The 24,238-nt window shown below is 37.8% G+C and overlaps 1 protein-coding gene across 14 annotated transcripts in view; it reads left to right on the plus strand.

Annotated features, from left to right (window-relative positions):
* The window catches only part of LOC106087168 (putative uncharacterized protein DDB_G0291608), a 65,940-nt gene that overhangs the window by 4,446 nt on the left and 37,256 nt on the right, over window positions 1-24,238 (plus strand). For 11 of the 14 annotated variants that reach the window (XM_059366007.1, XM_059365985.1, XM_059366261.1 and 8 more), the window contains exons 2-3: window positions 159-708; window positions 18,354-18,419. In XM_059366007.1, coding sequence (XP_059221990.1) covers window positions 629-708; window positions 18,354-18,419 — 146 coding nt within the window. In that variant the 5' untranslated portion in view covers window positions 159-628. Of the gene's footprint in view, window positions 1-62; window positions 84-158; window positions 709-18,353; window positions 18,420-24,238 lie in introns of those variants that run through there. The other 3 variants (XM_059366210.1, XM_059366169.1, XM_059366163.1) reach the window with 2 other exon arrangements.

Raw genomic sequence — 24,238 nt, forward strand, 5'->3', positions numbered from 1 at the left:
TCTATAACCAGCCTGCTAGCTAACCTGCATACATATCACCCACCGTACCACACACACTACACACCATTCAAGAATGATGGTTGGTATGTGTGTATGTGATTTGGCCGTATGTACTCATAGCTCATACATAGTTTTTGTTTTGTATTTATTATCCAAAGAACAAGTAAAACCTGTTGGCGTTGGTGTTTTGTGACCTCCACTCGCCGTATACACTGTGAGCACTCCAAAAAAGGCCTGAAACAAAGTGGTGGCGATATCAACAAAGCAAATAACACAACAGAACATTTCTATTCCACATAGAGTGGTAAAGTCGGGAGCCGCATCAGTCGTTTCCAATAACTGCAGCAACGCTTTGACCAAGGCAACAAAAGCGGCATTTCAACTCCAACAAAACAAGAAAAAAAAAAAACAAAGAGAAAGAACCAAAAAAAAAAAATTAAAATTAGTTTACTTTCTAAAAAAAATATACAAAAATTTTAAACAAAAGTTCGGTTGTCAATAAATTGAAATTGCAGCGGCCAGAGCCCAAGGAATTACAAAATACGACGATAAACTATAATAATAACAACAACAACAACCACATTTACAACGACAACGACCACAATAACAGCAGCAACATTAAAGCATCATGACACGCCTCACGGAAGAAATGGTCATTGCGCGATCCAAACAATCGGATCTAAGCTCAATTAAAAAACTTAATTGTTGGTAAGTTTTGCGCCGTTTCCTTTTGTTTCTTTGTTTTGCAGCTGAAGTTGTAACTTGTGAGCGCTGTTCTTTTTTTCCCCATTGTTGTTTTGTTATGTGAGATTCCATCACACAGCCTTCATTTACCCATGACAAGCCCCTCTCTTGCTTTTTCTTTGGTATAGTTTTTTGTTATTGTCATTTGAGTTGTTTTTTGTTAGCAGTGCTAATGACGCCAAAGATGTTGATTACGATCATCATCATTATCTGTCCCCCTCTCTCTCTCTCCCACTCTTACCTTTATTCATTGCATTTGTTGCAGTTTGGCTACGCTTCGTTACCTTTTTGTTTATTTTTTTTTACTTTTTGTATTGTTTTGTAATTGGTTTTTTGGACCGACAACAACACAGATGTTTGTGAAATAAAAAAAATGGTATAACAAAATCATAAAATTAATATTTTAAACATTTCTCTTTTAAAATTTCCGTCGGGGTCCATAATATTTAGTCATTTCGACTGATTTAAATGCCTTAGCTACGATATTTTTATATACAAATATTTCTTTCGCAAATATTTCTTATTTATATACACCCAGAAAAATAAGTTTAGTCTTAAGATGTACTATACTGGGTAGCTGACACGAAATGCTACCAGGTTCACACTAGTTTATCTGTAAAACTAATAGGCTATCGTTCGATTCGGACTATAATTGAACTGATGTTGCAGACTATAGTAGAAGTCGTTGTGTAAAATTTCAGCCAATTCGAATAAAAAATGCGCCCGTAAGGGGCTCAAGAAATAAAATAGGCAGATCGGTTTATATGGGAGCTGTATCAGGCTATAGAACGATTCAGACCATAATTGACCCGTATGTCGAAGGTCATGAGAGAAGTAAGTCGTTGTACAAAGTTTCAACCAAATCGGATAATAATTGCGGCCTCTAGAACTTCAAGAAGTCAAGATCCTAGATCGGTTTATATGGCAGCTATATCCAGGTTTGGACTAATTGAAACCATATTTGGCACAGTTGTTGGAAGTCGTAATAAAACGCCTCTTGCGAAGTTTCAGCCAAATCGGATAAGAATTGTGTTCTCTACTGGCCCAAGAAGTCAAAATTCAAGATCGGTTTATATGTCACCTATATATCTATGTGAACCGTACTTAGCACAGTTATTGAAAGTCATAACAAAACACCTCATGTAAAATTTCAGCCAAATCGGATTAGAATTGCGCCCTATAGAGGCAGTAGAAGTCAAGACCCCAGATCGGTTCATATGACAGCTATATCAAGTTATGGACCGATTCGAACCACACATAGCACAGTTGTTGAAACCATAACAAAACAGCTCTTGCAAAGTTTCAGCCAAATCGGATAAGAATTGCGCCCTCTAGTGACTCAAGAAGTCAAGATCCAAGATCGGTTTATAGTCCCAACAACTGACCTGCACTAATAAGAAGTATTTGTGCAAAATTTCAAGCGGCTAGCTTTACTCCTTCGAAAGTTAGAGTGCTTTCGACAGACAGACGGACGGATGGACGGACGGACGGACAAACGGACGGAGGGACATGACTAGATCGACTTAAAATGCCATGACGATCAAGAATATATATACTTTATGGGGTCTCAGAGGAATATTTCGAGGGGTTACAAACAGAATGACGAAAATAGTATACCCCCGTCCTACGGTGGAGGTGCTACTTACAAAATCCTTAATTGCTTTCAAAACTACTCCCCTAAGTTGGTTCATGTGTGGTATTGTGTCTCCACCTCCAACGTCTCATCTTCTTTCCCGCACGCCCTACACATGCTATCACTTACAGCACCGATTTTACATAAGTGAGCTTATAGTCCTATGTGTCCCGTTATGATACCAATAGCTATACTGACCTCCTTCTTTCAGTAATAGTCTTGTCATCTTACGATCTGGATCCCCCATAGGATTTTCGCCGTCCTACCGACCGTTTTGCTGTTCCACAATATTGCATGCGCCTCGACTCAAAAGGTTTCGGGTTAACCAAGTTTATTAACAGCAGTCCTCTGGCCTTATTCCGTTATGGCGCGGCACCCAAACGATGGGGATTTTGCCATCCTCAGGGAAGGCCTTCATCTCCTTCTTACACTGCAAGACCATTCGTGATCTTACCGACCTAGTTGTTATTGCCCTTATGGCAATTTTACTGTCGGTAAAGATGTTCACACACGACGTCCTCGCGTTAGCACCACACCACTGCACGCATTCCGTGATCGCACGGATATCCGCCTGCAGGACCGTATTATGGTGAGGCAGTCTGGGTTCTTAATGTAAACCCCCAGGTCCATTCTGTTCTCGAGCTTTGATCCGTCAGTGTAACATGATCTTCCAGATGGCAATACTAGGGTTCCGTCAATCCAAGACTATGCCGATGGCAGCAGTGCCTCGTACTCGATTTCAAGGTTCATCTCGCCACGAGAAGGCATAATTCTTATCCGATTTGGCTGAAATTTTGCATGAATTTTGCCGCATAGCGACACCACTTGGCAGAGAAGATTTAACATGGCGGGATACCTCACAAATGTAGCCAGCGTTAGTAAGGGGTTAACTTTCGCTGAAAATTCTTCTGATGCTCGCGCCGGGGTTTGAACCCAGGCGTTTGGCGTCATAGGCGGACATACTAACCTTTGCGCTACGGTGGCCCTCATTTGTTTTTATTTAAATTTAATGAATTTAAATAAATTTTAATTTTGACGACTCAGCCTGCGTACCCAATGTGGTGTAGGGCATCAAAAGGTTGGCTCTACCCGCTTTAGCCCATCATTACCTGTAAAAAAATCCTCCGAGTTTGAAATTCATTGTGAAGGCTATATAATTATTATGAGGCCGGGCGCTAGATTGGAAATCATTGTTGTACAGCGCTAATAGTTGTTGGCTTGTGGTGGCAACTTTAGCTTCCATAGGGGAAGAACCCATGAGACCTTGAGAAGCCGGAAACGTTCACAAATGGTGTGTTATCTCTGTCCGACACATCTTCTGTGAGTCTGGCAATTTCTTTTCTGTAATCAATAAAAGGCTTCCATTCCACCGCATTTCATTCTCATAGTCACACAGCTCGACTCTTCTCTATGGGAGATAAAAAGTATTAAAATACTAACTTTACGCATTTTTACATGTCTAAAATTTATTTTGTTTTCCCTTGAGTTAAGTGTTTTCCTCTTCTTTAGGACTATAAATTTTCATGAGTTTTGAAACATTTTATGGCTTGTGTGTGACAACAACCATAAATCAACTTTGTTATAACATTATTATGCAGTTTTTAAATGACATTTAGGACATGAATCGTTTACAGTACCCAAATTTAATACTTCTTTGGTGTAGCTTAAACAAATTTGCCACATACATGCGTATAGAATCCACTCCACAAATCATCGAAATGGTTTTGTGATCCCATTGTGGTCACAACAGGTGTGCTAACACGGGCAGGAAAAAGTTTCTCATGATCTAATGATGGATTTCCACCGAGCTGTTACCACAGGGTACGAGTTTTGATAATAAATTTACAGTCGTTGCAGAGTAAACTGAACGCTTTTCATTTTCACAGATGATGACTGGACTCAACTCATAAAAAAAGTTTCTTATATGTCTGAACAACTCTTTGGATGCCTCAACTTAGAATTCGGGTTGAGGGAAAGATCCCATTCCCCTACCGCTTATCTCAGATAATTTTTATACCTTCCACCATAGGATGGGGGTATACTTATATTGATCTGAGACCTAGACCCAGAAAAATTAGTCTGCTGACATCAGCAAACACTGTCAGCTGATATTATATGTTTAAACAACTTACCGGATACCTCAACTTAGAATTCGGGTTGAGGGAAAGATCCCATTCCCCTACCGCTTATTTCAGATAATTTTTATACCTTTCACCATAGCATGGGCGTATACTTATATTGATCTGGGACCCTACATCCAGAAAAAAATTGTCTGCTGATATCAGCAAACACTGTCAGCTGATGTTAAATTAAAAGTTTCAAAACCTTTGAATAAATCCATACAAAATTTTTGAACTTCTAAACAAAAATGGAGGCATTTACGAATATTCATAAAAAATTTCCCAACTTTAGGCGTGAAATTTTTGTTTACAAGCATGAACATAATAAGTAATAGTTGTTATGTCTGCTGTTTTTTAAATTGGATGAAATATTAATAAATTGCAAAACATTCGAAAAAATTTTACTTTATATGCTTGTAAAATTGAACAAAAGACGAAATATAAAAAAGAATTAAAATATTTGTGACACTTTTAAGCTTTTTTTAACTTTGTAAAATTTGAAAACAGCGGAAATGTTTGCTGTTTTAGCAAAAAACTACTGCTGTCCCATTTTTAGCAGATTTTCTGTTGTTTCAGCAAACATTTTTGCTGTTTTAACTAACAAATTTCTCTGAGTGTACAAAGTATACATACTCTTCATAGTCATGACATGGAATAAAGCTAGGCGCTTGAAATTGCTTCCTTAAGTGTAGGTCGGTTAGGATTGTATTGGCTATATTGGCCTATTGGCTATATCGGTCCATGTTTTGATATAGCTGTCATATAAAATGATCTCTGATCTTGACTTCTTGAGCCTCTAGAGGGCGCAAATATTATTCGATTTGGTTGGAGTATTGAGTGAAGTGTTTTGATTTGACTATCAACAACTATGCCAAGTATGCTCTAAATCGATTCAAAACCTGATATAGCTTCCATATAAACCGATCACCCGATTAAACTTCTTGATCCTCTAGAGGGCGCAATTCTTATACTATTTGGCTAAAAATTTTTGAAAGTGTTTTGTTTTGACTTCCAACAAATGTGCTAAGTATAATCCATATCGGTTCATAACTTGATATAGTCGCCATATAAACCTATCTTGGAGCTTGACTTCTTGATCCACTTTTGTTTTGATTTCCAACAGTTATGCCAAATAAGTGTGGATTGGTTTTTAACCTAATATAGCTCCCATATAAACCGATCCTCCGATTTTACTTGTTGCGCTTCTATAGGGCGCAATCCTTATTCGATTTGGCAGAAAATTATCTTATATGCCCTCCACCATGGATCGCATTTGTCGAGTTCTATCTCTTTTTAGGCAAACAAAATCGGGATATAGGTTTATATGGGAGCTGTATCAAGCTACTGATCGATTCAGACACGTATGTTGAAGGTCATGAGAGAAGCAGTTGTACAAAACTTCTGCCAAATCGGATGAGAATTGCGCCCTCTAGAGGCTCAAGAAGTCAAGACTCCAGATCGGTTTATATAGCAGCTATATCAGGTTATGTACCGATTTGCGCCATACTTCGCACAAGTATTGGAAATTTCATGCCAAATTTCAGCTAAATCGGATAAGAATTGCACGCTCTATTGGCTCAAGAAGTCAAGATGCAAGATCGGTTTATATGACAGCTATACCAGATTATGAACCGATTTGAATCATACCTAACGCAGTTGTTGGAAGTGATACCAAAATACTACGGGCAAAATTTCAGTCAAATCGGACGAGAATTGTGCCCTCTAGAGGCTAAAACAGTCAAGACCCAAAATCGGTTTATATGACAGCTATATCAGAACATAGACTATATCTTTATATAGCCACCATATAGACCGATCCGCCGATTTAGGGTCTTAGGCTCATAAAAGACACATTTATTATCCGATTTTGCTGAAAATTGGGACAGTAAGTTCTTTTAGGCCCTCCGACATTCTTCTTCAATTTGGCTCAGATCAGTCCAGATTTGGATATAGCTGCCATATAGACCGATCTCTCGATTAAGGATTTTGGGCCCATAAAAGGCGCATTTATTGTCCGATGTCGCCGAAATTTGGGACAGTGAGTTATGTTAAGCCCCTCGACATACTTCTGCAATATGGCGCAGATCGGTTTAGATTTGAATATAGCAGCCATATAGACCGGTCTATCGATTTAAGGTTTTGGGCCCATAAAAGACGCATTTATTGTCCGATGTCGCCGAAATTTGGGACAATGAGTTGTGTTAGGACCTACGACATCCTTCTCCAATTTTGTCAAGATCGGTCCAGATTTGAATATAGCTACCATATATACCGATCTTTCGATTTTATGTCTTGGGGCCATAAAAGGCGCATTAATAATCCGATTTCAATGAAATTTGACACAGTGACTTATGTTAGGCTTTTCGACATCCGTGTCGTTTATGGTTCAAATCGGTTTGTTTTTAGATATAGCTGCTAAAAAGATCAATATTTTGTTATACACAATTGAACAATGACTTGTACTCATTAGTATTTGGTCCAATTCGGAACATATTTCGATGTAGCTGCTATGGGGCATAAGGTATGCATTTTTCACCGGATAATGACGAAAGGTGGTTTACATGTATACCCGAGGTGGTGGGTATCCAAAGTTCGGCCCGACCGAACTTAACGCCTTTTTACTTGTTTGCCTAAAATTTATTTAAATTCCTATCTTCATTAAGTCTGTTTAAAAAAACCCCAATGACGTTATGCCCACTTTAACTACACTATTTAAATTTAATGAACAATGAATGAATTAATTCCATGATGTAATGGAAACCCCATGAAACACATTAAACAACTTTAGGCATCATAGCATCGTCTAAATAAGCTTTCTTTTCTTTGAATTGCCTACAATTTGCTGTAATGTAATGTTTCCTATAAAAAAAGAAAATTGAAAAAGAAGAAAAAACATTCAAATACAACTCATTTCAAATGTTCGCGGCCTCTTAAAACATTTCCTCTGCATCGGCAAAGCAAAGGCTGTTTAGTTGCAGCAAAGCTACAGTAAAGCAGCGGGAAATACAAACGAATGATTCTGTAAAAAATCATATTTCATGGTTGGCTGACAAGACTTTGCTACTTAACCTCGCTCCTCCAAGCATGATACACAGAGTCAGCGATGACGATGACAACGACTACATCATTGCCACCATGGGAAACATCACACTGCAAACCGAATGTTCCAAAAGAGTCCAAGAGTAGTCGTAAACCTGTATTTTATATTATGTATTTGCATCTTTGTGGGCCATGCGTGTGCCACACACATATGGCATTCGCCTCGTGTATGTTAGTCCATCATTATACGCAGTGGCAGCCAGCAGGTCTGCGAATGACCTGAACCTGAATCAGTGAAACAGAAGATTCACCGACCTTTTTCAACTTAGTGGTGGTTGGTTGGTTACACATACAAGTACTCGTATGTGAGTGAAGAAATCTAGAAAACTCAAGACCCACAAGAAACATATTTGAATTTCAGCAATACACTGAAAGAAAAAAAATTGTAATTGAAAATTGAGGGGGCGAACCTTCCCCCTTACCCTAATTTTCAAAAACGCCAGATCTCGGAGATGGGTGTACCGATTTAATTTTGCATGCTACTTTATGGTTCCCCAAAAACACGAAATTGGTATAAAATTGTAGGGTCATGTAACCTGGGGGGACGCCCCATCCCGAAACTCAGCCGAACAGACATGTTTACCGATTGGGATAATATGGATATCAAATGAAAAGTATTTAAGAGTAGATTCCGAACTTGGTATAAAAATTTCACGCTCAGTGTTCGGGGGGGTCTCCCACCCCCAAAAAACCACCAAACAGGACACTTTCAACGCTTTGGCCAAAATGGGTATCAAATGAAAGATATTTATTCATTTAAGGTCGTACTCTACGAACTTGGTATATAAATGTCACCCAAAGTGTTCGATAGGGTCCCCCAACAGGACACTTCACCGCTTTGGGGAATATGGGTATCAAATGAAAGGTATTTAAGAGTAGAGTACGAATTTGGTATATAAATGTCACCCAAAGTGTTCCAGAGGGTCCCCCAACACCAAAAAAAACCCCCCAAAAGGACACTTCACCGCTTTGGGGAATATGGGTATCAAATGAAAGTTGTTTCGATGTTGAGTACACATCTGTTAAAGGATTTGGTTCGAGGTGTCTACGGGGCCTCCCCAACCCCAAAAAACCCCCAAAACAGGCATGAATGTCCAACGTCACAAAATGGGTATCAAATGAAAGTTGACTACCTTGGGAGTTGACTAGGAACCTGGTATACACTTCTGGGACAGATTCCGTGACCGGCCAACCCTTTAAATACCCTTCTACAAGACGTGTAGTTCGATCGCGATAGTATGGGAATTAAAAGAAAGGTCTACGACAGTAGAGTTCGAATCTTATAATATTATACAGGTTCAAGTATCTGGGTCACATCCTATTGTTCAACTTGACATGTATATCACGACAATAAAGGACGCAAATAATTTGTCTTTTGGGTCTTAGCTTCGGGGGATCGACCCTCTCCTCCCAATAAAAACAACACCAATCTCTTATGTAGGACAACCGAGAATATATTGAACTCAAATGAAAGGACGTGTAGAAGGGCAAGCCCCCTCCCCAAATCCGACAAGAAAAAAAAAAAGAATTAAAAATAATATATGAAGGCCGATCAGGATAGAATAGGACAGCAATAAAAGGCCTCTGGTAGTACAGTACACTTTTTGCCCTCAAATTGGGGTAGACACAGAAGGACCTGCGGATCTTTAGAAATGTGTTATCCCAAGTGGTAACTTTAAAATATGAAAAAAGGGGCTCAAATCTGATATCTGATTTATGGCCAAGTGTTTCAGGGACGACTCATCTCATGAACTTCCCCTGAAACGACTATAGCAATATGTAGCTCAAATGTGGTTTTTGGGAGTAGAGTATGAATCTGATATCCTTTTTCGGGGCAAAGAGTTTGGCTACTCCAATCCACCACCAAAACCATGAGAATGAAATAGATCTAGCAGCCAAACTTTAATGGGCGAACCCTCCCCTTACTCTATTTTCAAAAACGTCAGATCTCGGAGTTGGGTCGGGCGATTAACGCGAAATTATGTTTGTTTATATTAACTCAAAAACAGAAATTTGGTATCCTTATTTAGGATGGGGCCGCGCCACCTCCAAAACCCGCCAAATGGAAATATAAACTAATAATGACGGAATCTGATATATGGGAGTCCACTTCATCCCCACAACTGTAGTGAGTGGTGTAGGCTGTTTGAATCTATTTGAAACACTTTATTTATTTGTTTCTTTTGTTTTCACTCATTGAGCTCGTGTTAGCTTCTATTATTCACAGGTGTCAGACCTAGATCCTCATTTGGAAAGCAGAGCATAATTAAAATGTAAATCGATAACAAACAGAAGCATCAGTTGTTATCGTCAATAATTAGGCAATCGACATAATTACATGGTATAAGGGGCTTAGGTACTACTACTTATATACTATAGGCTATTAACATAATTACATGGTATAAGGTATTTAGATACTACTTGTATACTACAATTCGGCCGTCCTGACAAAAAGAATCACCCGATTCTTTGCCTTTACATTTTCAAGCCTGCCTAATGTAGTTTATTATTGCCCTGAAACCAGTGTTTGATGTTATGGGCAGCCCAAGTACCCTTGTACGGTATTCTACTCTGTTGGAAACCATCTACGTCCTCCAGTATATATCGATCGTTTTCCAAAACTTCTGTTATCTTATACGGACCTTTATACATCGGAATCAATTTCCTCGCCACGCCCGGGCTAACATCAAAATTCTTTATCACAACATAATCTCGTTTCTTATACGCAACTGGACATTTCCGTCGACGGTTTACAAGTAGTTCGTTGTATGCCTGCGCCTGTACCTCTTTCTCATGAGCTTTATCTCTGACTTCTTCAACATTTCTATAGTCTTCCTCCATAATATTCTCCTCAATTTCATTTAAAACATTCCCTTTTTGATTCACTCCAAACAACATCACGCTTGGATGTTCATCGATCATTCTATGTCTTGTATAGTTCAAACTGGATTCAATCGACTCGATAACGTCCTCCCAAGATCTACTATTCCCACTGTCTGCTAGATTCGCTATCATTGGGCCAAGATTCCTATTTACCCTTTCAACTTGCCCATTAGCCTGTGGCGAACCAGTAGCAATCAGGATATGACGAATGTCATTCCCCTCCAAAAGTGTCGCAAAATCTTTCGACGTAAAACTAGAACCTCTGTCTGATATTATACACGTTGGCCTACTGTCTAAAATATTCACGAAGTGCTTTAATCACCTCATTCGTTGCTGTAGTCTTCGTAGGGTATAATTTTACATACTTCGAGCACGCATCTACAACTACTAGCAAATGTTTCTTCGAGCTGCCTCTATCTATTGGTCCATAATGGTCGATATATAACATTTGAAAAGGCCTTTCTGGTTTCGGTATGTTATGGATGTAACCCTCTACTTTACCACCTTTACTCGAAAATATTATGCATCTCAAACAATTCCTGATGTGTTCACATACTTTCTTCCTAATTTGCGGGAACCAATAAGTTTTTTCTATCAATTCTACAACTTTACTTATACCAACATGACCCATCTCATCATGATAGTGATATATAACATGGGATTCCATTGCCTCAGGCACATAAAATAGCTGTCTTTTCTTGTCTTTTTTCTTATAAAGCACACCATTTCACATCTCATAATATTTGTGTTCTGTGTTCTGCAATTGGTCTTTCAACTTAACAATCTTGGGGTCTCTTTTTTGGCAAATTACTAAATTCTCCTCTAAGGTGTTAGTCTCTATCACCATTACTTCCTGGCACCCACTTAAAGCATTTACATGCTGCATACGTTTTCCGGTACGATGCTCGACGACAATCAAGGTTCTGCATCTCTAGTGCCCACCTGGCGATTCGTAGATTCAACTCTCTTTTATTCAACGTCATTGTAAGTGAGTTGCAATCTGTTATTTTTTTGAAATACCTTCCATGCAAATACACGCGAAATCTCCTCAATGCATAAATTATGGCCAAAGTCTCCAGTTCGTAACTATGGAATTTCGACTCAGCTTTCGAAGCCCTTTTCGAAAAATAAAGCACTGGATGCCATTTTCCATCATTGCTCTTCTGAACCAGAATAGTCCCAAATCCTAAGGCACTTGCGTCGCAATGAAGCTCCGTTATGGCTGACGGATTAAACAATGCTAACACAGGCGATTCGACAAGTTTCGTCCTCAACGTATCAAACGCCTTCAATTCCTCGCATCCGATTACAAATTTTCTATCCTTTTTTGTCAAATCATGTAAGGGTTTGGCTATCATGGAAAAATCTTTAATAAAACCCCAATAGAATAGAAAGGATAGATTTACCGACCATAGCAATATAAGGCTCAAATGAAAGAAATTTGGGAGTAGAGAACCAATTGGGACGAAATATCTGAAAGGTTGTACCAGCATCCCCAAACAGAAATTTTTTCCTGACTGTGCAAGTATAGGGCACAGATAAAATAAGAGAATGAAAGAAGGCGCAGCGGAGTGGGCCCTTTTCTTCCTCTTTTGTAAAGAGGACATATTGTAGATGAGTTTTAAATGAAGTTTGAACAAGATATGTCAATTTAAAGGGGTACAATATGCAGTTCAAAATATATTTTTTTTTTTAAAAATGTTCACCTTAGTCAAGAGTCTTATGGAACTCTTCTTTAGTTCAGCCAGTGCTGCGAACCAAGCGACACACAGTGGTGCGGTTTGAGTTTCTTTGTTGCGAAATTCATATCTTTTGAACCGAATTAGAAATTGAATGATTTAAGGCCTGGTTTGCCGTAAATGTAGAAAAAACGTGTAAGCTGTTTTGTCTTGCCTAATGAATATACATGCGAACGATTACAGAACGTCTATCGACCGTAACTGGAAAGTAGAATTTGGTAAAAACAAAATTTTACGTTCCGTTTTCGTGGCAGCTGTAAAAATTTGAAGTTTGCTCAAATTTCAAAACCAAAAATGTTTACTATTAAAACAGTTAGTCCTATTCAATGATTATTAATGGTATAGGTTGATTGTGTAGCCCATCATGAAGGCCAGAAGTTCGGAGGCCAGCCTGGCCAATTAATACCCTAGTGAGACACGAAGTGTGGATGACAAAGAAAAGATAAAGTAAGATATATGTGTGAATATAAGATGAAATTACAGAAGAGATTCGGAGGCAAGAGCCTATCTTTCCATCAGAATGTATTTTGCTGCTATCGTTATGGCACAGAGTTCTGCCTAGAAGAACGTACTCCCAATCCAGTCTTTAACTTCAACTTTGAGCAATCTGTGAAAACCGAGGTTTAAACAGGCGTCAACCATACAAGAGCCCCATTCATTCGTATTCCTTTTTCAAGACAGTTTCGTAGTCCAGTTCCAGGATGAACCCGTCCAGACTGGAGTCTAAAATCCGATAAATCATATCTCGGAGTGAAGAGAGCTAACTCTCTATTTGCTGGGTTCATCCTAAACACGCCTTACCTCATCTCGACTGTATTTGCAGTGAACTTTCAATAATTTCGCTTATAGTCGATAGAAATTTGCTTCGCAGTATGACGCACAGTGGGATGAGGAAAATCAATAAGTGGAAATAAATCTGCCATTTTGGAACGGATAGAGATATCTTCATGAAATTCTACATGGTTATAGCTGTGCCATTCAGTTTATGTTCAAGAGGAAGAGGCCCTAGAAGTCCCAGAGGCCCATTGGTCGGCCTTCAAAATTGGTCACCTCGCCCCTACAAAATTTCGTTCGGGCTATTGAAGCTTATTTATGGTCCGATGTTTTTTTGCTGAAAAGTACTTGAAAAACCCTACAAAAAGCAGGCCTAAATGTACTAACAACAAAAGGTTAAATTTTGGTCCTATTATTTGGGTAAAACCCAAAATAAGGCTAAACAAGTAAAAGCATGCTAAGTTCGGCCGGGCCGAATCTTATATACCCTCCACCATGGATCGCATTTGTCGAGTTCTTTTCCCGGCATCTCTTCTTAGGCAAAACAGGATATAAGAAAAGATTTGCTCTGCCATTAGAGCGATATCAAGATATGGTCCGGTTTGGACCACAATTAAATTATATGTTGGAGACCTGTGTAAAATGTCAGCCAATTCGAATAAGAATTGCGCTCTTTGTGAGCTCAAAAAGCAAAATAGAGAGATCGATTTGTATGGGAGCTGTATCGGGCTATGGACCGATTCAGACCATAATAAACACGTATGTTGATAGTCATGAAAGAATCCGTCGTACAAAATTTCAGGCAAATCGGATATTAATTGCGACCTCTAGAGGCTCAAGAAGTCAAGATCCCAGATCGGTTTATATGACAGCTATATCAGGTTATGAACCGACTTGTATTTTATTTGACATAGTTGTTGAAAGTAACAATAAAAAACGTCTTGCGAAATTTCAGCCAAATCGGATAGGAATTGCGCCCTCTAGAAGCTCAAGAAGTCAAGTCCCCAGATCGGTTTATATGGCAGCTATAGCAGGTTATGAACCGATTTGAACCATACTTGGCACAGTTGTTGGATATCATAACAAAACACGTCGTGCAAAATTTCATCCCAATCGGATAAGAAATGCGCACTCTAGAGGCTCAAGAAGTCAAGACCCAAGATCGGTTTATATGGCAGCTATATCAAATCATGGACCGATATGGCCCATTTACAATACCAACCGACCTACACTAATAAGAAGTATTTGTGCAAAATTTCAAGCGGCTAGCTTTACTCCTTCGGAAGTTAGCGTGCTTTCGACAGACAGACGGACGGACGGACGGACATGGCCAGATCGACATAAAATTTCACGACGATCAAGAATATATATACTTTATGGGGTCTCAGACGAATATTTCGAGTAGTTACAATCAGAATGACGAAATTAGTATACCCCCCATCTTATGGTGGAGGGTATAAAAATACACTACTGTAAAAAATGAAATTCAAATTAAAAACATCATAAAACCAAAACTACTAAAGATATTGTTCTAATTTATCACAAATTTGTAGATGAATATCTTTTTAAAAAAAATGAGTACAAATTGTAGCCACATTTCCGGATGAAAACACCCAAAATCCCCACATTAGGGAAAGATGTTTGCAAAATTTTTATTTTTTAGTAAATTGTCCGTAGAGACCTTAATCCTTGGATAGCGCAAAACATTTTTTGCATGCAATTAGTTATTACTTTGGGCAATGAAAAATTTCCTAAATATATTTCTATCCGTTCCATAATGACAGGCTTATTTCCACTTTTTTCCCATCCCACTGTGCGACGTCGGCCTCATATGCAGTAGTAGGATGTCGTCCGCCGTTGCGATCATTCTCACATTATCTCTCTTGAGATCCAACAAAATTTGGTTTATCACTAAGTTCCAGAGAATTGGCGCTTTGTGACCACACAATCTCCGAAGTCCGCGTTGATAATCTTGCCATGTAGTGGTTGCCCAAAAAGTAATTGCGGATTTTTCATATGGTCGGCGTTGACAATTTTTTTCACAGCTTATGACTCTGTAATTGCATTCTTTCTTCTGTCAGTTATCAGCTGTTACTTTTAGCTTGCTTTAGAAAAAAAGGTTAAAAAAAGTATATTTGATAAACTTTTTTTAATTATGTTAAGGGACATTCGAAGAGAGCATTTTGAAAATATGGTGGGGGTTAGGTTAGGTTAGGTTGAATAGCGGGTGCAAATATTAATCCGCCCCTTGCCACTACTCACATACACCTAAGCCAGTAATCGGCTTGTTATGCGCTCTAAAAACTACAAAGTAACCTCTAAAAAGAAAATTTTAAGTTAGGAATTCCGTGGTGAGGGTTAATTTGGGTAAATTTTTTATTATCCATCAAAGTTGAAAAATAGTGAAAAATTGGTACTTTTTAAATAGTGATCTACCTGGAGAAGCTCAAAGAATTCATTACAAATTTTTTTCGATAATTCTACACTTATTAAGTATGTCCTCCCATAGACAAAATACAATAAATATATGACAATCCCTTAACCGGACCAAAATTCCTAAAAATTGTGTTTTTTCGAAAATCGAAAAAAGTCAACTTTGAACGGCCGTATCTCTTAAACTAAAAATCTAATATTTTTTGGGTAGCACTTTTGAAATCGTTGAAGTATTTAACATAAGATAGGCGCACATGAAAATTTTGATTTTTGCCACCTGTCTCATTTCAGGTGGTCGCCATAGTGCGACGGCCATCCCTATTCGCCTCTTGGCTCATGTAGAATCAAAAGAATCCTCAGTCGTTCTCTGATATACAACTTTAAATTACATTCAATTCATTTCAAGTTAACTTAAAACTAATTTTTTAAAGTGTATTCATAATATTATGCATATGGGTAGAGTATTTTACACATGTAACAGTTCAACAATGTAATAAGATATGATGTTGGTAGCATCTAATGGTTGTTATTGTTGCCATTGTCCCCATAGCTGGTTACAATGTTTGTTGTTGGGTCTTTCTTCATTAATGTCTAAGCGAGTACGCATCTTCATTCTTCTTGTTGTACCCACATGAACTCATAAAATTTGAGGATGCAATGAATTTTTTGTTATAATTTTACATACATTTTGTATACACTCAAGTTATTGAGGTTCTGCTTTGATGTACATAATGACCTAGGCCTACAAATTAGATTTTGTAGAACAACCCCTTTTTGGCTTGAATATGGTGGTGGGGTGGGTATGGTATTGATGTCAAATTTGTAATATTGCTGATGGGATGCCATGAAAAGTTCAAAAGCGTTTATTAAGCAAAAAAAGAAACATCAGGGACAAACTTTCAGCCTTATTCACAAAACTTAATGTAGATTTGAAATAGGTTTATGTGACAGTTCTATAAAGGAAATCTGTTAATAATTTTTAATATTTTAAAAAGTAAAAAAAGAGAAAAACAAATGATAATTTGGTTTAATTCACATTTTTGTAAATGCCCCGGTAACTGAGTTCGTAGCATGCTCGGATTACCAGTATTTTTTGGTTTTAAAAAATAAATGAATGGAATTATAGATTTTTATACCCACCACCGAAGGATGCTGACATATTAATTTTGTCATTCTGTTTGCAACACATCGAAATATCCATTTCCGACCCTATAAAGTATATATATTCTTGATCAACGTCAAAATCTAAGACGATCTAGCCATGCCCGTCCGTCTGTCTGTTGAAATCACGCTACAGTCTTTTAAAATGGAGATATTGAGCTGAAACTTTGCACAGATTCTTTTTTGTCCATAAGCAGGTTAAGTTCGAAGATGGGCTATATCGGACTATATCTTGATATAGCCCCCATATAGACCGATCCTCCGATTTAGGATCTAAGGCCCATAAAAGCCACATTTATTATCCGATTTCGCTGAAATTTCGACATCCTTCCTCAATTTGGACCAGATCGGTCCAGATTTGGATATAGTTGCCATATAGACCGATCTCGCGATTTAAGGTTTTGGGTCCATACAAGGAGCATTTATTGTCCGATGTCGCCAAAATTTGGGACAGTGAGTTAAGTTTGGCCCCTCGACATCTTTTTGCAATATGCCATAGATCGGTCCAGATTTGTATATAGCCGCCATATACACCGATCTCTCGATTTAAGGTCTTGGGCCCATAACAGGCTCATTTATTTTCCGATTTTGCCAACATTTGGGACAGTGAGTTGTGTTGGGCCCTTCGACATACTTCTTTAATTTGTTCTAGATCAGTCTAGATTTGGATATAGTTGCCATATAGACCGATCTCTCGATTTTAGGTTTTCGGCCCATAAAAGGCTCATTTATTGTCCGATGTCGCCGAAATTTCTGACAGTAAGTTGTGTTAGGCCCTTCGACGGCCCTCTTCAATTTGGCTCAGATCAGTTCAGATTTGGATATAGCTCCCATATAGACCAATCTCTCTATATAAAGTCTTGACCCCATAAAAAACACGTTCATAATCCGATTTCGCTGAAATATGGGACAGTGACTTATGTTAGGCTTATCGACATCCATGTCGTATATGGTTCAGATAGGTCTATATTTGAATATGGCTACCAAAAAGACCAATATTTTGTTCTACAAAATTGAACAATGACTTGTACTTATTAGACCTCTCAATATACGTGTCGAATTCGGTCCAAATCGGACCATGTTTCGATAAAGCTGCTATTGGGGATAAATTAAGCATTTTTTCATTAAGACGAAAGATGGTTTACATATATACCCGAGGTGGTGGGTATCCAAAGTTCGGACCTTCCGAACTTAACGCCTTTTTACTTGTTTTTGTGAAATATAAAAAAATGTTGATTTGAAATAATACAATTTGAACAAAAATGTTTGCGGAAATCGTTAAGTTTTTATTTTATTTTTTTCTTAAAACTCTACTCCAGAACAACACAATATAGCTATGTCAACCTTCGTGCTAATAGGGTGGCATACTTCATTCAGTACGCCCACTTCATTAATCAACTTTGAAGATTTCTAACGCCAAAGTTGGATTACATGCTCGCTAAGTTTTATACGCAACAACAATTTTCACATAATTCACGAGAGAGACAGAATATGTGAACTTTCCAACTTTGGAAAATCAAGACATTTACAAAACACCAAACAGCAATTATAAGAAATTTATTACCTTGTCTGACTGTTTAGAGGAAAAAATTTAAACTATGTGCAATTGTAGTATCTAGCACGAGCAGGTTTTTATATTCATTATGAAATACAGCAAAAACAAACATACATATACACCAAGAGACATTTGTTTGGATATTGAATAATTTTAATTATAATTCTATTAAACGTTTTTAAAATTGCCTTATTTTTTTGTTTTCATTACAGGGGAAGTGATCTCAGTGATGTTTCCATTATAAAACGTATGCGTGGTGTGGAAGTGTTGGCGTTAAGGTAATATTTGTTGTTGTAGTATTTATATTTATTAATAATAATAATTCATATTGTTGTACTTCTGTGTGTGATTTACGCTATATTCCCTTGGCTTTTTGAACTTCCAGTTGCGTGCTTGTGGGCGTATGCACTATGGCAACACGCACACGCACATTCGCATACGCACCCAGTTTCTTTTAAATTTTTCATTCAAGATTTATTAGCCTCTGAGGATGTAGATTTTTCGCATGATATCTTACTAAAACTACATTTAATGCTTATTTTTCTCATAATTAGTGATTGATTGCATGCGTGATTAAGAAGAAGAAAATGAGATAATTTATGTGTTTTTTTTTTTTATTTTTTTAACATTAAAATAAAGTAAAGATAACGGTTTATGCTCGACACCATCACTGTGGTACAGGGTTTTCTAATTTTTGTGCATTTGTTTGCAACGCGAAGAAGATGATGAGCTAGACTAGAGATGGGCGTTGGGTAAATACCCAAAAGGTATTTACCCGGTAAATTGGGTAAATACCCGGGTATTTACCCATTGATACATAAAAGCTGGATATTTATAATTTTGCAGATATCTTGGGTATAAAAACATTTTCCAAAAAAATTTTGAGGATTTTGTATACAAACCAGACCTTCTGATCTCATAAAATCGGATTTTAGTTATATAGCCCTATATAGGTTGCCCAAAAAGTAATTGCGGATTTTTCATATAGTCGGCGTTGACAAATTTTTTCACTGCTTGTGACTCTGTAATTGCATTCTTTCTTCTGTCAGTTATCAGCTGTTACTTTTAGCTTGCTTTAGAAAAAAAGTGTAAAAAAAGTATATTTGATTAAAGTTAATTCTAAGTTTTATTAAAAATGCATTGGGCAATCCAATAGACCGATTTTCCGACTTAAAATCTTGAGGCAATAAATTGCTCATGTTTCATCCGATTTCAATGAAACTTGGCCCATTGAATTCTGGTAGACCCCTACCCATTTCTGTGAAATGTGGTTCAGATCGGACCTGTTTGAAATTCAGGGAAATTTGTTAAAAAATAAATATTTTGTGGCCTTCAGACTCTTAATCGGGAGATCGGTCTATATGGCAGCTATATCTAAAAATAGTCCGATCTGAACCATATTTGGGTCGTATGTTGGGAGGCGTAAAACTACCCACTGTTCCCAATTTCAGCGAAATGAGTTAAAAAATATAGCCTTTATGGGCTTCAGACCCTTTATCTGGAGATCTGTCTACATGGCTGCTATATCTTAATATAGTCCGATTTGATACATATTTAGGTCAGATGTCGGGAGGCTTGAAATCACCCACTGTTTCGAATTTCAGCGAAATCGGATAATAAATAGGGCTTTTATGGGCTTCAGACTCTTTATTTAGAGATCGGTCTATATGGCAGCTGTTTATAAATATATCAGATCTGAACCATATTTGAGTGAGATGTCGAGAGGCTTAAAATTGCCAACTGTTTCAAATTTCAGCGAAATCGGGTAATAAATTAAGCTTTTATGGGCTTCAGACCCTTTATCGGCAGATCGGTTTTAATGACCGCTGTATCTAAATATAGTCCGATCTTAACCATATTTATGTCGAATATTGGAAGGCCTAAAACTACTCCCTGTTTCAAATTTCAGTGAACTCGTATAAAAAGTAAAGCATTTATGGGCATTAGACCCTTTATCGGCAGATTGGTCTATATACCAGCTATACCCAAATATAGTCCGATTTGGCCCGTTCAAAAACTTAACCAGCGTGCATCAAAAAAGCGTATCTTTGCCAAATTTCAGCTCAATGTCTCAATTTTTGATGGTGGAGTGATTACATCAGACGGACGGGCTGACACACGGACATCGTTAAATCGTCTTAGAATTTTACGACGATCCGAAATATATTTACCTAGTAGTGTCGGAAATTGATATTTCGATGTGTTGCAAACGGAGTGACTAATATCCCACCACCTATCCTACGGTGGTGGGTATAAACAAGTAAAAGCGTGCTAATTTCGGCCGGGCCGAATATTTTATACCCTCCACCATGGATCGCATTTGTCGAGTTATTTTCCAGACATCTCTTTTAGGCAAAAAAAGGATAAAAGAAAAGATTTGCTCAGCTGTTAGAGCGATATCATGATATGGTCCGGTTCGGACCACAATTAAATTATATGTTGGAGACCTGTGTATAATGTCACCCAAATCGAATAAGAATAGAGAGATCGATATATATGGGAGCTGTATCAGGCTATAGACCGATTCATACCATAATAAACACGTATGTTGACGGTCATGAGAGGATCCGTCGTACAAAATTTCATTCCAATCGGATAAGAATTGCGCCCTCTAGAGGCTCAAGAAATCAAGACCCACGATCGGTTTATATGGCAGCTATATCAAAACATGGACCGATATGGCCCATTTACAATCCCAACCGACCTACAATAATCAGAAGTATTTGTGCAAAATTTCAGGTGGCTAGCTTTACTCCTTCGAAAGTTAACGTGCTTTCGACAGTCAGACGGACTGACATGGCTAGATCGACATAAAATGTTACGACGATCAAGAATATATATACTTTATGGGGCCTAGGTGAATATTTCGAGTAGTTACAAACGGAAGGACTAAATGAATATACCCTCTTTCCTGCGGTGGTGGGTATAAAAAATTTAACCAGGGTACTTGGGCCTAATTATTAATGTAAGTACTACCGCACGCAATATGGTGAGAGTTATCATACCGCCCTTCTAGTACATCATTATTAGTTTGTTTTGCTTTTCTCATTAGTCGTGGTGGTGTCGGAGCGTCAAAAGACAATTATAGTGATGAGAGGTTTTGAAGACAAAATATCTTAAAATTTTTTACAAAGAAAAAATTTCAATAAAACTTTCCTTTAAGACACATGTTTTTATAAAAGAAGGACCCTTCTTCTCCCTCATTCTCAGAAAAACTTTTCTCCCATGCACTCTTTGTTACAAATGCAAATTTTGCCCATGAGCATTGCACTAAGGAACAGGGGCAAACTTCTCACATATCAATGAGTGCAGTCCGATTCAAGTTTTAAGCTCAATGATAAGGGGCCTCATTTTTATAGTCGAGTCTGAACGGCATGCCGCAGAGCGACACCTTTTTGGAGAGAAGTTTTACATGGCATAGTACCTCACAAATGTTGCCAGCATTGGGAGGGGAAACCACCGCTGAAAATTTTTTCTGATGGTCTCGCCAGGAGTCGAACCCAGGCTTTCAGTGTCATAGGCGGACATGCTAACCTCTGCGTTACGGTGGCACTCTTTATTGCACTTTTCAATATAGTTCAGTTTCAATTCACCTGTTGGAAACATATTTTTGTCTTTCTTTCCGCAACATTCCGTCAGATGGCATTTGAAATTATTTTGACAAACAGAAGACCCATACACAAATTTCTTCCCATCAAAGCATCGGAACAAGGTATCGGATAACACTCTTTACCATTAAAACTTGTTGGGTTTCACTAAAATATTTCACACAATAATCTTCGATAGAAAAATGTTGGGTCTGTCGGTCATTGCCATAGCATACAAAAAGGTCTCAATATGACAGCCACATAGTTGAGGTGAAACTGAAACAAGTGATTGGATAGTTTTTTTCGATTGGGGAAATTAGAGCTTAAAAAACCAATATCAATAGGAAAAAGGAACGAAATGGGTATTACAGTGTACACATCAACTACTTAAAAAAAAACATGGGAGAAATCTTATCTTAGAAGAACAAAAAAATATGATACTGTTGTATTTCTATCTGGCTTAAGGCAATTTTGCCCAGTTGCTACCAATTAATCGTATTATGAAGACAACAAATTTGTTATACTATATGAAGACATGGATGATGAATACGCTGTTTTTTTTTGTATTGCAGTGATGTCATCTGCAAAAAACGTCGAATGATTTTATCTGAGGAAAAAAAGTCAACACAAAATGAATTCGTAAAGTGCTTTGTGAAAATCAAAGGCGCTGAGAACGCAATTTGAACTCATCACTTGAACTTGAATATACAAATTCAAGAAAGGGGAAAAAGATGTGTGCTATGTTTCTTTGTGAACTTCAAGATAATTGTTCAAAATATTTCTACGAAGTATGAATTAGGGAAGTGATTGAAAAAACTTAAAGTTTAAGTAAAAAAAAACTAATCAAAACGGCAATAATTTGAATTAGGGCCACAACCCACCAAATTTCGGATATGCTTTCATATCAATGAGCGCTGTCCGATTTAAGTTCTTACTTAATGGGATATTGAAGGGGAAATGTGAAATTTGGAACAAAGTCCGCAAATCCTGGGTTTCTAGAATAGACTTTCAAGATTACTCACATTAGTTGCAGCGTGTACTAATTTGATTCTGGCTAAGGTTTAAGTCTGCAACGGGTTAATTATGTTTTACATTTGCCTATTATGGTCAATGGAAAATCACCGAAGCGGGAAGTTTGGCATGTCTAAATGAATGACTCTTCAGTCTTCCAAAACTTCTCTTTGAAAAGATATGCAGTTCAGACTTGGCTATAAACTTGCACTCATTAATATGAGAGAGGTTTCCCTGCCACTCCGTATTGTCATGTTCAATGCAAATTTTCGTTTATTACTGTCAATCATAAATTTTTTATTTTTTCCGTGCACGGAAAAAAAATAAAAATCTGTTTCAATCACAATTTTTGAGCAAGTAATTGAAAATACTTTCCGATTAAAGATTAAAGAAATTATTGTTATTTTGAAAATTTTCAATGAATTTTTTTATTGGTCAAATTAAAATAGATAATAAAACAAGTAAAAAGGCGGCCGGGCCGAACTTTGGATACCCACCACCTCGGATATATATGTAAACCACCTTTCATTAAAATTCGGTGAAAATTTCATACCTTATACTCATATACCTCATACCGATCTGAACTATATACGACACGGATGTCGAAAAGCCGCACATAAGTCACTGTGTCAAATTTCAGTGAAATCGGATTATAAATGCGCCTTTTATGGGGCCAAGACTTTAAATCGAGATATCGGTCTACATGGCAGCTATATCCAAATCTGGATCGATTCCGCCAAGTTGCAGAAAAATGTCGAAGAGCTTAACACAAAGCACTGCCCCAAATTTCGGCGAAATCGGACAATGAATGCATCTTTTATGGGCCCTAAACCTTAAATCCAGAGATCGGTCTATATGGCAGCTATATTCAAATCTGGACCGATCTGGGCAAAATTGAAGAAGGACGTCGAAGAGCCTAACCAAACTCACTGTCTCAAATTTCAGGGAGATCAGACAATAAATGCGTCTTTTATGGCCCCTTAACCTAAAACCTAGATATCGGTCTATATGGCAGCTATATCCAAATCTGGACCGATCTGCGCGATATTGCAGAAGTATGTCAAGGGGCTTAACTTAACTCACTGTTCCAAATTTCCGCGACATCGGGCAGTTAATGAGCATTTTATGGGCCCAAAACCATAAATCAAGAAATCGGTCTATATGGCAGCTATATCCAAATTTGAACCGATCTGGACCAAATTGACGAAGGATGTCAAAGGGCCTAACACAACTCACTGTCCCAAAATTTCAGCAAAATCGGATAATGAATGTGGCTATTATGGGCCTTACACCATAAATTGGAGGATCGATCTATATGGCAGCTATATCCAAATCTGAACCGATCTGGGCCAATTTAACGAAGGATGTCGATGGGCCTAACACAACTCACTGTCCCAAATTTCAGCGAAATCGGACCATAAATGTGGCTTTTATGGGCCTTAGACACTAAATCGGAGGATCGGTCTATATGGCAGCTATATCCAAATCTGGACCGATCG

This window comes from Stomoxys calcitrans, chromosome 1, assembly GCF_963082655.1.
Source record: "Stomoxys calcitrans chromosome 1, idStoCalc2.1, whole genome shotgun sequence".
NCBI lineage: Eukaryota > Metazoa > Arthropoda > Insecta > Diptera > Muscidae > Stomoxys > Stomoxys calcitrans.